Raw genomic sequence first — 15,715 nt, forward strand, 5'->3', positions numbered from 1 at the left:
TTCGCCGCCTTCAGCGGCCGCTCCCCCGGCCACGCCCACTCTTTCTGGCCATGCCCCTTTGGGACCTTTAATAAGGAGCTGAATACGAGCTCAAACAAACAGACGGATTCCTCCCCTGCCTTCCGCGGGAGTACCAGCTAACGCCCTGATTTATTTTAATTACACTCAGCTAGCATAGCGCTCGCTTAGCGCTTTATTTTAACCTACCCTCACCTGCATCCAGGGACCCCTCCCTGTCACAGCCTTCCCGCGCAGCCGAGCTTGACGCTGCAGCGGACCCAGGACTCCCTGTTCGCTGCCTTCAGAGGCCGCTCCCCCGGCCACGCCCACTCTTTCTGGCCACGCCCCTTTGGGACCTTTAATAAGGAGCTGAATACGAGCTCAAACAAACAGACGGATTCCTCCCCTGCCTTCCGCGGGAGTACCAGCTAACGCCCTGATTTATTTTAATTACACTCAGCTAGCATAGCGCTCGCTTAGCGCTTTATTTTAACCAACCCTCACCTGCATCCAGGGACCCCTCCCTGTCACAGTCTTCCCGCGCAGCCGAGCTTGACGCTGCAGCGGACCCAGGACTCCCTGTTCGCCGCCTTCAGCGGCCGCTCCCCCGGCCACGCCCACTCTTTCTGGCCACGCCCCTTTGGGACCTTTAATAAGGAGCTGAATACGAGCTCAAACAAACAGACGGATTCCTCCCCTGCCTTCCGCGGGAGTACCAGCTAACGCCCTGATTTATTTTAATTACACTCAGCTAGCATAGCGCTCGCTTAGCGCTTTATTTTAACCTACCCTCACCTGCATCCAGGGACCCCTCCCTGTCACAGCCTTCCCGCGCAGCCGAGCATGACGCTGCAGCGGACCCAGGACTCCCTGTTCGCCGCCTTCAGCGGCCGCTCCCCCGGCCACGCCCACTCTTTCTGGCCATGCCCCTTTGGGACCTTTAATAAGGAGCTGAATACGAGCTCAAACAAACAGACGGATTCCTCCCCTGCCTTCCGCGGGAGTACCAGCTAACGCCCTGATTTATTTTAATTACACTCAGCTAGCATAGCGCTCGCTTAGCGCTTTATTTTAACCTACCCTCACCTGCATCCAGGGACCCCTCCCTGTCACAGCCTTCCCGCGCAGCCGAGCTTGACGCTGCAGCGGACCCAGGACTCCCTGTTCGCCGCCTTCAGCGGCCGCTCCCCCGGCCACGCCCACTCTTTCTGGCCACGCCCCTCTTTAGCCCTACTTATCATGTGCTTCCACCGTACGCGCAGCGGACGGGCGCAGCGGGCGCGCCGTTTGCGCGCCGAAGGCGCGCCTAAGGCAAGCCCGTCTGCGCCCGTCCGCGACCGGCCGGGACCAGGGGCCACGGATCCTGGCCAACTTGTGTCATATACCTCCGCTCAGCTATCCGCACTTATGGCTCCCATTCCTGTCCCTCCTTCGTTAGTCGCACGCACTGCTTCACTTGGCATCTCTGCGCCTGTCGGTCCAACCTCATCCACCGCTTCCTCTCCCCCCACCTCTTCTCTGACGGCTCATCAGGCAGCCCCTTCTCTCACACCGTCACCCCCCGCAGCTTCGGCCCTTCTGTTAAACACCCGGTCAGCAGTGAAGCATCAAATTGAACTCTTGAACCTCCTATCCTCAGACTGCCCCGACTATCTTTTTCTCACGGAGACCTGGTTCTCTTCCGACTCACTCCCCGACCTTTTAGCCATTCTTCCTGACACACACTATGCCCTTCGCATGGACCGCCCGGCCAGTAAAACCGGCGGCGAAGTGGCCATGATTATTCGCTCTTCGCTGAAATTTCAGCTTCTTGACCACTCTCCTATACCCAACGTGGATTTCCTGGTCGCCCGGTCCACTAATCTTGTCGACCCCCTCACTTTTGTCCTTGTCTATCGGCCCCCTCTGCCCATGCCTCAATTTGTTCCCCTACTACAAGACATTTTGGCCACTTTGGCAGTGAACAACTCTGCAGTTGTCCTTTTAGGGGACTTCAACTACTGGCCTGACGATCCCCGAGAGAGTCCAGCCTCCAAAGATTTTTCTGCTACTCTCCAGTCCCTAAACTTTATTCCTTATATTTTTTCACCCACTCACGTTAAAGGTCACACCTTGGACCAAATTTGGTCCCTGCGTCGTCCCCTCTCCGTTCTCTCCACCCTTCCTTGTCTCTGGTCGGATCACTTTTTAATTTCTTTTAACATTCCCCTTCCCTCTTACACAAAAGCCCCTCTCCCCAAAAACCAGATTGCCCGCCGCTGGAACCAGACAGATCTCTCCCTTCTCTCTTCCTCTCTAGCTTCCACCGTACCTGACATAACGGACCTTCCCCTGGAAGATCAAGCCGACGCTGTCCGTGCCTGGCTATCCTCCTCCTGTGACCTCGTCGCCCCTCTTAAAAATATCAAATCTGTGCGGCCCCATGAGGCCCACAGATGGTTCACTAGTGAACTTAAAGAGCTCAAACTTAATCTTAGGCGATCGGAGCGCCATTGGAGGCATAATTATTGTCCCCTTCTCCGTATCAAATATAAATCACTGCTTAACAGTTACAAAAAAGCCATTATCGCGGCGAAAACAGATTACTTCTCTGAAAAAGTCGCCCGTTCTTCCAACAAATCCCGAGAGATCTTCTCACTTGTAAAACAACTTGCCACATCTGATCGCACTAATGCCAACCTCGCCCCATCCCTTTCGTTATGTCTTTCACTCAACAATTACTTTATCGATAAAATCACCACTATTAAAGCTAACATTCCCATAGTCTCTCAAACCCAGATCATCCCCCCCGCCTCTTATGTTGGATCACTTCCCCCCTATCTCTGCGGCCCAATTCTCCGATCTGCTCGTCAAAGTCAAGTCGGGATCTCCAGCTGACTGTGCGCCAGCTCGGATCCTTCAAACACTTTTCTCTCACTCTCCTGGACCCCCTCTTACGCTCCTTAATTCATCTCTGGCTCTCGGATCTGTTCCCTCTTCTTTCAAAGCTGCCACTGTTCTCCCAATAATAAAAAAACCTGGCCTGGACCCTTCCTCACCCTCTAACTTCAGGCCCATCTCCCTTCTTCCCTATTTGGGGAAGATCGTGGAAAGCCATGTCACCTCCTGCCTGTCCTCACACATTGAGAAGCATGGCCTCCTGGCTTCCCACCAGGCGGGTTTCCGCCCGGGTCACTCTACCGAGACTGTTGTCACCGCTGTCTTGGACGAGCTTAAGGGAAGGGCCGACTCCAATCTCCCCCAGGCGTTGGTGCTCCTCGACTTGTCGGCTGCGTTTGACACGGTTGACCATGCCATTCTTCTCGACCGTGTCAGCGCAGCCGGCATCAGGGGGGCAGCACTCTCTTGGGTGAAGTCCTTCCTTCTGGATAGGTCCCAGGCAGTCCAGCTCGCCGGATTCTCCGCTCCTCCCCGCCCTCTTGTGTGTGGGGTCCCCCAAGGTTCCTCCCTTTCCCTTCTTCTCTTTAATCTTTATATTTACCCCCTTATTTTTTCCCTCCGTGAGCTGGGGGTCTCCGTGTACAACTACGCTGATGACCTCCAGCTCATCTTCGATCTCTCTACTCCAGATTCTTCTTCCTTCTTCAGTTCCACCTTAGTTTTTATTTCAGACTGGATGATCACGAACCACCTCAAACTAAACCCTGACAAGACGGAGCTTGTCCTCACTGGTGGTTCCTCCAATCCCTGGTCCCCTGCTTACTGGCCCCTCTCTCTCGGTACCCCTCCTCTTCCAGTCCCTTCTGCTCGCACTTTAGGCATCAAGGTCAGTAATGACCTCTCCATGCACTCCCAAGTTAGTTCTGTAATTTCATCTTGTTTCCTATCCCTCCGTCTCATTCGCAAAATCTCCCGTTTTTTTTCCACCGATGCCCTCAAATCTATCATTACAGCTCTTATCACTTCTCGCCTCGACTACGGGAATGCCCTCTATTCTGGCATCCCCGCTTTTGAGATGCGCCGGCTTCAGGCCATCCAAAATCAGGCCGCCCGGCTTATTTTTCACCTCCCCAAATTCTCCCACGTCACGCCCGTTCTCAAGTCCCTTCACTGGCTTCCTGTACGCTTTCGTTCCTCCTTTAAATTAGCCTGCCTAGCTTTTTTAGCCTTCACTCGTTCCGCCCCTCTTTTTATCGTTTCTCTGATCACTCCCTACACTCCCTCTCGCACCCTTCGCTCATCTTCTCAACTTCTTCTTCAAGTCCCCCGCTACCGTAAAGCCCGCACCGGTGGCACCCGTTTCTCGGTTCTGGCCCCTCAGTTCTGGAATAGTCTTCCATTATCCATTCGATCGATCCCCTCCTACCCAGCTTTCCGAAAGGCATTAAAAACTTTTCTTTTTTCCCAGGCCTTACCCGGTTAGTCCCTCCGGTTGCAGTGTAGAATCCGTTTTTTCCCCCCAGCGCCAGGAAGCCGCTCGGCCACAGTGCGCTTAATTAAGTTTCTTTTTCATTTCATTTCATTTCATTTCAAATACCTCAGTGCTTCAGTTATTAACCTCTGTAACCCACCTGGGTCATACATCTAGGGAAGACTGCTCATTATCAGGCTATCTGCAGTTTGATAATAATGTAAAATAAACATAGCCTTTCCTTAACTTGAAAAGGAAAACACAACACTTATTTATTACAGTTCTTAGATCAAAATTAATTCAAGCCTGGGAGCTACTCTGAAGGTTTCTACTAGCTACAGGTAGCACACGATCAACTGGTTGGAGACACCTGATTTAGCCAAAGGCAGTATCATTGGGGTCCCAGGGAAGTTAGTCCTCAGGAAAAGGAATTTTTTGAGATTTGAGGCAAATGCCACAATTATCTCTGTGCCATCCCTCTCCTGTATCAAGCCCACCACAAGCTGTATGTACTTGCATCAGCAACCACTATTGTTTTATCTCCTGGCTTATAGGAATAGAGGGCCACTGCATGAATGATGCAGTTTATAATTTCCTTAAATTGCTCACTACACCCTCCATCCACTGAAATGTCATATCTGTCTTTAATAATGCTTCCACATCATCATTCTTTGTTCTTGGTGTGTGATGTCTCCTTGAACCACCTTGAATTTGGGCTGATAGCACATTCTTGAAATGGTATGGCCTAAATATTCCACTTCCTCTTTTGCAGACTTGCACTTATGGCCAGAAGCAGGTACAGTGTGTAGTGTTGGCTGATTCCATGATGGACTATCAGCAACATGCAGTAATAGCTAGGGTTATTGAAGCTGGGGACCACTAATTTGGCATCTAGTGGACATGGTATCTGACCGTGGTTTTCACAACATAGGAGTGGCATCTTTGGATGCGATTGCTTGCATATTACATATCTGAAATAACAGTGAAGCATTCACAAGATCTTTCTCATGTGTCTTTATATCTTACTCACGCTGCAGTAAAGCATTCTTCATTGCTGCAGAAAACCAGAATGGGAGGCCATATGCAACGACAGAAAAACATACAATGAAGTGAAGCGCAACCTTGAGACTGATGTAGGCAGATGGAACGGACGAGTACTGGGGCAAGTCTCATACCTGGGCTAAACACAATTTGGGAGTAGACAGGAACAAGTGTTCCACCAGAAAATGACAGAAAGCAAAGGAAATAAAAGCTCAGGAATAAAGTCGTGCATGCTGACATGGCAGACATAATGCTTTGTACAAAGAATCACAATGGGGAAGAACCCTGCAACTAGGGACCATTTCAGAGCTGCAGGAGACAAAGGATAGAAACAGGTGACCTTGGAGAAGGATCCAAAGATGGTCAAGTGAAGAAGAAATGACTTGGTTGCTAGGCAGAAGTTCAAGTACACAAGGGTTAGAAATACAGTAAATATGGTCATGGTTAGACTTGGCACAGTGAATATAAGGGAAAAAAGAAGAAATACGCAAGCATAAGATCACAACAGTCTTAACAGCTGAGATCACGATATCTAATTTGCCTATTACTTACCCTCTGGTGCTATATTGAAATTTGTGAGTAAACGAGTGAATGGAAGGCGCAGGCCGGGACGGCACAGTGAGTTCACCAGTGTTTTGGGAAATTAAGGTAAACTCAGGGGCTTATTTACAAGACTCTTGTGCCACCGGTACATCACTTTTTCCCATATTAAAATTGTAAATAAGCCCTTCAGATATGTAGTCATGCAATATTTTTGTTATACTGAGAGGGAAAGAACACCATAGAGCGACTGATTTTGATGGACCTGGCTCATTCATTTATCTAACTTGCACACTAATTTGCACTAGCGGTGTCCTCTGGTGTAAAGTCTTTCCTTGGTGCTTAAATGGAAAAACCACTCCTGCAGTCTGTATGTCAGACCTGCAAGAGTGAGGATCAAAGGAGATCTGATTACCTCTTTTCTGATGATCCCCTTTCTGCTTCTTGTGAGTATGTGTGTAACAGTACAGAGCATGATTTCTTACCCAGATACTCTCCTTTCTGTCTGTCCTACAGCTTCCTCCTCACCGCTGTGGCACTGCTGTCCAGCTACTCCATCCACCTGCTGCTGAAATCCTCAGGGATTGTGGGTAAGTGCTCTTTGAGAGAATACAAAAAGCTAAATATTATAAAATGTCTTGAAGGATCCACAATCTGTGTTATTGTTCAGCCTGAATCACACATCCCTGCTTAGCAATGTTTCTGCTGATTAATTTGTGGAACCAAAGGCAAAGGAAGATTAGGAAAGCTTGTGTTAAAATGTAATCACATCGAGTAAAGTCGGATCAACTTTAACATAGCCTGATGACAAAAGAATACAAAACAGAACCAGGGGCTGGTGATGTTACAATGCATTAACAAATTATGAGGTAATTTACCTTAAAACATGCCGTAGCAGCATTTCTAGTGGCTGAGGATGTAACAGTATCCTATCCAATAGTATGCAACTTCCCTAAGATTCTATGGTAATAATATTTAGTAATATGGTAGTAATCGTTTAATGAATGTTTAATTAGTGTTATCACTGAGCAATAATGTCATAATGCTGGTGTCAATGGAAGGGAGGGCTGCTTCACAAGGTCTTCTAATACATCAGTATGTTGAAGAAGGTCTCACAAGCATTATCATGGTCAACAATGTCACAAAACACTAGGTAAATGAGGGTTAATTTAACAAGGCTTGTTTATCTCAACAAAACGTTAGAGATTGTCAAACCTGCATTTTCACTGTCCATTCATGTCGCGGTATACTATCCAGTGACAATAAGTATTACATGCCTTGAACACATATTAGTCAGTCTTGGGACAGAATATCCTGCATGCTAAGTGTGAGGAAATAATTTGGTTTTGAGACATATACAACCTAGGAAGGAAAGAAATCAGCAACACCTTAGCAGACATCCTCAACTCTTCCATCACTACAGCCACCATCCTCGAAGCATGGAAACACGCTGAGGTCAAACCGCTCCTAAAGAATCCGTCCACCGACCCCAGCGAACTCAAGAATTACCACCTCATTTTGCTACTCCCATTTCCCTCCAAGGTACCTGAAGAAAGCCATCAACTGCCAGCTCACAGAGTACTTGGAAGAAAACAACCTACTTGACGCCTCCCAATGTGGTTTCCAATCCAACCACTGCTCTGCCGCAGCAACAGATGACATCAGACACCTCGACCAAGGTGGGACTGCAGCCTTGATCATCCTCAACCTCTCAGCAGCATTCGACACCCTGTCCCACCACACTGTCATCACCAGACTCCACCACATTGGTATCCGGGTCAATGCCCTCAAGTGGATCTCCTCCTTCCTCACTGGACTACCACAAAGGATCCGCCTGCCACTCTTCACTTCCGAACCCAAAAGCATCATATGTGGCATCCCCCCAGGGCTCCTTCCTCAGCCCACCCTCTTCAACACCTACATGACGCCACTAGCCGACATTGTCCGCACCCATGGATTCAACATCATCTCATACCCCGACGACACTCAGCTATCCTCTCCCTCATGAAAGACCCGCCACCATCAGATCCAACTTCCAGAACACCTTGTCCAGCGTCACCAATTGGATGAGGTCCAATTCATTGAAGCTTAACACTAACAAAACGGAGGCGCTCATCTTTGGAAACACCACCTCCCCTTGGGGCGACACCTGGTGGCTCACCGCTCACAGCCTGACGCCAACCCCGTCACACGATGCACGCAACCGCAGCATCGTCCTGGACAGCCAACTCAGCATAAAGCAACAGGTCAACACTGTATCCTCCTCCTGCTTCCACAGCTTCCCCATGCTCTGCATGAAAAAAGATTACCCAAGCCCTCGTCTCCAGTCTACTTGACTACAACAATGCACTCTATGCCATAACCACCAAACAGCTCCTCGAACACCTCCAGACCATTCAGAACACTGCAGCCAGACACATCCTCAACCTCCCCAAAAGAACCAGCACCTCCCCACACCTCAGAACTCTCCATTGGCTTCCCTTCCACTAGAGATGCCACTTCAAGCTTCTGACTCACACCTACAACGCCCTCCACAACACCGGACCAACACACATCAACCACGCCCTGATGTTCCACTGACCCCAGAGAGCTTTGTTCCGCCTCTCTTGCCCTGGCACACATCCCCTGCATCCGTCAAAGCCGCAGCAGAGGTTGTTCCTTCTCCTACCTTGCCGCCAAGTCCTGGAGCGACCTGACCCCCTCCTACCACTTGCGAACCTCACCTTCACTCGCTGACGCCAGGAAGGGGCTCAAGACTTGGCTCTTTGGCTAAGGCATTCAGTACCCCAGAGCCTAGATATCCCTGGTGACAGACAGCTTTATAAGTACTTCCTGAGTTCTCTGTGTTGAATTGTGGTAATTTCCCTTCATAATTCTGCTCCTGCACCCCCTTCTGTTAAGTTGACTTCTTCAGCAATAAAACCCTTAAAGGTGCAACAGCCCTATGAGCTCAAGTTTGTCATCCTCCCCAAATTAGTACTTATATAAATTTGTTTCTTATGTCTTCTATATTTAGCATTTGATAGAGTGCTTCTTTCTTTTACTCCTTTTAATATACTTTTAACATATGCGCTATGCTTCCAAATGTTACATCCCAACATTTTATTTGTATTTATTTCTTTTGTTCACTCTCATCATATATGTATCATGCCTAAGCCATTGCTTCCTTTCAACCCTTTGATTTTTGGTTCCCATTCAGAATCCTTCACTCATTTCTTTATTGCAATCCCAAATCATTCAAACACTGGCTCTCCTCAAGTCTGGTCTAACACTGACACAGCCCACAGATTGGTCTACTCTGGCCCTCATTACGAGTGGTCTAGGAAATAAGTTTGAATCCCCCGTTCCCAGAGTTAGTGATACCAGGGTACTGATAACTTAAGGTTATCCAAGTGTGCCAATGGGAAAACTGCAGACTTTGGAATTCTAATGAGGCTGGTATCAGGAGTCATCGGTTGTATGGGAATGAATGGGCAGTTCATTATAACGACCAGTGTGTGGCAATCAAAAACTCCAACGGCATGTCAGTTTGGTGTAGGCGATATTTGAATTTTGCAGCAGTATCCTCTGTATCATGTAAATAGAATTTTGTTAACGGTATTTACATGTGTGTGGATAAAGCATGCCTGTGGGATTTTAATTTATTTAGCAAAATATTACATTTCCTCTGGCACTCAGAACCCTGTGAAAGACACACAATTGATGGATGGAATGCAGAACAAATCAAAACATTCACCTCCAGTCAAGAGATCTGAGTTAAATCCATCATTCATTTGCTCACCATGCCACCCCAGTTTAGACCTGGCCACATGCAAATCAGCCTTGACCCTGTGCCTCATGGGAAAAGTCCAGCCCAAACTGCCAAGCCAGGTCCTCCCAGGACCGGAAACAAGCATCCTAGGACTGGTTTCGGGGTTTCACCCCTCATCAGCCAGGATAGCTTGATTCCAGTGGCATGTTGAGCCCAGGACCCTGTGCACTCTAGTAGTAACAAATAAAAAAACAATCAGCAACTTTTGCCGCCATCAAAGCCAAATACCGCAAACACAAAACTGTTTTCATGATACGCCCATTATCGCCGATAAATGCAAATACTGCAAACAGAAAACTGTTAAGTGATATACTCCACATCAGAGCAAGGTTAAACTCTTATCAAAACCACCAACATATATCCATATTCTTCTCAAATTTGTGGAAGAGGCCAAAATGTTCTCTCTTTACATTGGCCTTCATACCAATCAACCGTGTAGTGATTCCAAGTTGCACTAACTTATAAATGGAGATAAAATTGAGATTAACTTTCTAGATTTAGAATAATAATATTGCAAACCTTTTACCAATGATCCTTCATAAAATATTTGTCCTGGCGCTAGTATGACTGTGAAGGTAGTGCACACAGCACAACCATTCAAATAATATTTCAGTGTCTTTTTTAAGGCTAGGAGGGATTTCTTAGGATACTCATTGTACATCCTGCATAATTTTCTTTTGTCCTTCGAATAAACGATGCTTTTCTTCCTTGAATTCATTCTTTAAATCTAGTGCTAGTGCTTCCTACCACGGTTATCCCTTTCATGTTCTTATTGTATCATGTAAGTAAATGCACACACACATATGTATATCATTATCTGTCATTTGGCCTTCCTCCTGGTCTGGAGTAGGAATAGCCAAATCATTTGTTGTACTTATATTATTTATTATGCTTTTTCATTTCCTACTCCATATATGAGCTTCATCTCTACTCATCTAATCCCTTTTGATAGAACTGAAACTTGGTTTGCGTTCGGAAAAATTTGATATTCCGTTTCTGCCACCGTTACCTTCTTTTCCTAGCTTTGTTTTTCATTGTTTGTTACTACTCTGAGCCAACGGACACACGATTCTATTAATAGATATCAATTTAACAAAGTATTTTTCCTGCTTCAGGAAATGTGAAAAGTGGTTTCCACGGTCAGTATCTGTTTGGAAATGACTGATTGGTTCTTCTGTAATTGAGGGCCGTCCCATCTTCTGGTACCACGTGGACAAATCTTCTGCCTCCTCACACATTCAGCAATGTGAGTTTTGGGGACAATCACCAGGGTCCAACAAGTAAATATCATTCATGTTACGTGATCGTTCGAGAGCCTACCCATAGAAACTCCCTAGCTGATGGAACATCCACTGGGCTTCTCCACCTGGAAACCCAACATTAACAGCATCTCGCGGTGATTTCAGGATTTCACTGTGGAACCCAACCCCCTGGCAAAAGACACTATGATACCACGCTAAGAGAAAGCTAGGGAAAAATGGCTGGGGAACAATGCACAAGCCAAGCAAGGGATAAAGAAAGAAAGCTACCAATGGCTGCGAATCTGAAGATAGGGACTCTAGAGGTTGCACGCATGAGATGTGTCAGTGATGCTTGCTGGTCACAGACCACCAAGACCAAAGAATGTGGTATCTTCTGTGTCAATCCTTGGTGTGAGTTACCCCCAATCCAAACTGCACATATTTGCTAGCAGAAAACATCTCTGTGTATTTGAGAGACTGGGAGAATATTAATTTGTATTGCAGATTGCTACAAAGACAACAAGCCTCTAAGAGGATGATGGCTGAATCCCGGAGACAAATAGTTTTAGCGCTAAGCCTGTGTTTCAAGGCTGTCTCTCTCGCTAACACACACTAATTCTTTCTTCTCTCCTGCTCCTCTTCTTTTAGGTTCTTTTTTGCTTTCCTTTTCTTTCTTTCACTGTGCTGTCTCTCTCTCATTCTGTCTGCCTATCTCGCTCTCTCACTGACTTTGTTTCTCTCATAACCTGGTGTTTCTCTTCCTTTGCCTCTGGTTCCCTACCTCCCTCTATTTCTTTTTGTCTCTCTCTCTTTCTTTATTTCTCTCTCTCTTTCTCTCTCTCTCTCCCTCTTACTTTCTCTCACTTTCGTTTAGTAATCCTTTCCCCTGGCACAACCGCTGAAAACATTCACATTCGCCAGTAACATTCATTGCATATTTGGGCCAGTGCAAGGATTTTTGCATGCCACACACACTACTTTTAGGCGCAATCCAGCGCCCTCTACTAATGATGCTTCAGGTGGCACTTAGTATTGCCTTGCTATAAAAGCTGCCTTACCTTTGGGTGACGTGCTCCGTACTATTGAGGGGTGTTGGCCAGTAATACACAGGCCTTTTCGTCTTCAATTGGAGAGATGGCATTTTTGGCATCTTAGGCGTCCTTGTGAAACCTGTGACTTGACTGAACCTTATTGTAAAGTACATGGGCTTCCATGCTACTCATCTTGTTGTAGAACAGAGAACGATAAGTGGGAAGAAGAAATCCCATCTTTGGCTAGTCAGATGGCTAGTGTGGTGCTAACAGGCTCAGTTCGCAAACCTTGGTGTATGAGTGAGTATGACTTGGCCCTGATTAAGGGCCATATGTATGAACACATTTTCCCATAGACACAAAATTGGTAAAACCCTTTGATACATCTGGCCCTTAGTGTTCGGCAGATATCCCACCCACCTTGTTACAAGTGCTATAGAATAGTTGTGACCTTGGGTAAGAAGTGCAGACCGGTTTACGGTTAAGTGATTTATCTTTCAGCCAATGAAATTAGGGGATTATTTGGAATATTTACCTGGTCATTGGGTCTTTGTGTCATATCTCCCTTCTTTCCTGATTCAACATCTTTTATAAATATCATCCTATAGTAGCACACCGGGTATCCAGCGAGAGACCGTAGCCAGTCATTTGTCAACAATACATTATTGATTGGCATGTAGAGTTCAATACAATTACACTTTGTTGGTAACCTAGCGACTGTAATTAAGAAATTGATCCACTGTATGTCATCGGGGGGGGGGGGGTCTGTTCTTGGTAATCATATCATGTTTATATTTGTCTTTTGAAAAGCTAGCCCTGAAGGTTAATTTCCCAGTTACCAATACTGGACATGTTGCCTCAAAGCCGCAGATGTCAGTGCAGTCAGTCGCCCCTCCTGGAGCGTCTCACTATCAATTTTAGTCAAAAAGGACCAATGGATGGTTCAAGAGGAACCAGCCCTAAGGGTGCCACCCAGTGTAGAGGAAAACACTACTTTCTTCACTCAGTGATCCCCCTCGTCCCCTCATCAATCACCAATAACAGGCATCCCAGAATGCTGCTTTGATTATATCCACTCCTGGGGTTTGAGATATATAATGATGTTATTCACAAAATACCCTCTTTATTATTCTGGGGGCATTTAGATCAAGTCAGATCGTTTTTATTGTGCGGTTAATTAGAATCGTACAAAACACACAGACTTTACAATATTCATAATAAAACCATATTAAAAAGACAGGGGAGCCAGATGTAGTTACACAATCTAACGATAATATTACTCATTCATTAATTATTCAAAAACTCATTAATAGAGACAAATTGATTACATTATTTTACTGTGTTGCCTCAAGCCTTCCAAGCGCCACATCATGAATTTTACAAATGCGCCTATGTCAGTACGGTTTCCCCTCTTGGGCATGCAGCTATATTGCAAATCATTATTTTCCATTTATCTTATCCATCTTTCAGCGAGATTCGTTGTAGATATGGAAAGGGAAGGCAAAGATGGAAAATATGGGCGAAATTATCTATGCAAAATCCATACAAGCATTGACAAAACCAGCAGGTTTCACCTTTTGAACATACTGGATTTGCCGAATGTTTTTGGCGGTGTTGTACAGTGTCGGGACGTTATGCAGTATTGTCAAAAACAAAACGCTATGGTATTCGCCTCATTAAAGAATGTAGCACACAGAGAAGGAGGAAAAAACTAGAAGAAATAAGAATATTTCTCCTTGTTGCGCCTCCCAAATGCCACCCTGCGGTGGCATTAGAATCTGACGCATTCACAGGTTTACGATTCCTCATAAGTCTGGGAATGTTTCAGATTTTATGGATGTTGCGTAGGAACACACACAGCAACACCCATGGAACACCCCTTTCACGCAATGTTCTGCGTGAGATTGGCCATATATTTACTAGGCACATTACGCCACCGGAGCACCAAAATAAGTGACACTCTGGTGGCGCAAAAGTGCCACTAGGGCCTCGTAAATGAGGCCCTACATGTTTTAGAGCAAAAGCACAAATTTTAAAACTATGACTGCAGGAATTGCAAGGGTAAGGGTGAAGGGGTGTTGGTGGTGGTAGGAAGGGTAAAATTAATGCACAGATGGCAGATGGCAAAGCACAAGATGGAGAGAACACCACAGAAGCACACAATTGAGCGAGAGCAACACCCAGTCCAGATGGGGAGAGAAGCACATGAAAAAAGAGAGCAACATAAAGCAGTAGGGGAGAAAGAAGCACACATGGGAGATAGGAGCAAAACACATGCACTCTCATGGAGCAAAAAGAAAAAAGTAGTTCCGTAAAAGTTGGCAGAGAGATGCAAGTAAAGCAGCTATGCTCCAAGGGGGAAAGAAACACAAGATGGGAAGGGCAAGCCATCAAAAACGAAGCAAGCAAATGATCGTGAAAATAATGCCAACCTAAGTAAGCAATGGGATGGCATTGAGCTCACTATAAGATCTTGGCAAGCTGATAATAGGTCTTTTGCAACCAGATAGCGTGTGCTGTCTGTTAGCCTCAGCTTAAAAATTACAGTTACTATTTAGGGCAGGGAACCTGCCCAATTAGAACATGCTAAAGCCCTAACATACACATTTACTGGTTGTTATCATCCCCATACTCTGGCTGAGATAATCCTGTAGTTTCCCTTATTAACTAAGAACTTTTGATTTTACTAGAATTGTATCTAATATACTAATTTATTGGATCTTTCAGCCAGCCCTTGTCGTCCATTAGCCTGTTGTTGTGTCATTCACATTTTTCTTCTAAAGACTTGCATCCTAGAGAGTGGGGAAATAGGTCAGCCCACTTTTGTCATTCGCTTACCTCACTGTGAGTGATAGCATTCTGCTCTTCCACAAGAAGCACAGCCACACACAAAGTAGTTCCCATGAGTGCCAGAGACTGCTACGACTATCTATGCTTTTTGAGACCCAAAAAATGGTTTGCTTTAGGCCAATTCGTGTTTGTATTGGGGAGAGACTGAAAGCTCCTGCAAAAATAAAGTCTTACGAAAACCATGACAATACAAAACAAGCCAAAGGGCTTGAAGCCAATTCCAGACCGATTAGCTTTGCCAATGCTTGTTCCTTTGTATAACCACATGAATCATCAGCAGAAGAGGTCAGTTTCAATAGTCATTTTAAATTACTTTCACTTATAATAATAAAGGACATGATTACCATGTTGCATCCATATCCAGCACCGCTAGATTCTGAGTCATAACCTATATGTAGTTAATTAGTTAATTTCACAATGTTCTGATAGTCAATATGTTTAGCACAATATTTTGGGAGGTCTGTATTTTTGCCCTTGATATTCTGACATACAGAGAGTCCAAGTGTGGTTAAGTCACTTATTACCACTGCTCAATGTTAGTCTGTAGTGCAACAAGTAACAACTTTAAGATATATGCATTTTAAACGTCCTGTCAAAAATGTGTGTAATTAACACTTTCTGTAGTATATATAATGGTATTTCAGTTACATTTATTTCAACACATTGCTTTGGTATAATGCAGATAAATGTTTACATAGAAAAGAATAAATAACAATGTCCTGCGAAAAATTTCTTTGAACACCATTGCACCGTCACATTGCGGTTTAAAGCTGCTGATGTTTTTGAGTGTGTTTGTGGCTTTGAGGACCTGTCCGCTGTTGATTATAACGTGTGGAAATTTGCTGTTTTT

The 15,715-nt window shown here is 45.6% G+C and overlaps 1 protein-coding gene across 2 annotated transcripts in view; it reads left to right on the top strand.

The window, feature by feature from the left end:
* SLC38A3 (solute carrier family 38 member 3) overlaps positions 1-15,715 on the top strand; it is a 342,163-nt gene that overhangs the window by 222,614 nt on the left and 103,834 nt on the right. For both annotated transcript variants that reach the window (XM_078661256.1, XM_078661257.1), the window contains one exon: positions 6,449-6,522. In XM_078661256.1, coding sequence (XP_078517382.1) covers positions 6,449-6,522 — 74 coding nt within the window. The remainder of the gene's footprint in view (positions 1-6,448; positions 6,523-15,715) is intronic.

This window comes from Lissotriton helveticus, chromosome 9 (genome assembly GCF_964261635.1).
Source record: "Lissotriton helveticus chromosome 9, aLisHel1.1, whole genome shotgun sequence".
NCBI classification, from domain to species: Eukaryota; Metazoa; Chordata; class Amphibia; order Caudata; family Salamandridae; genus Lissotriton; species Lissotriton helveticus.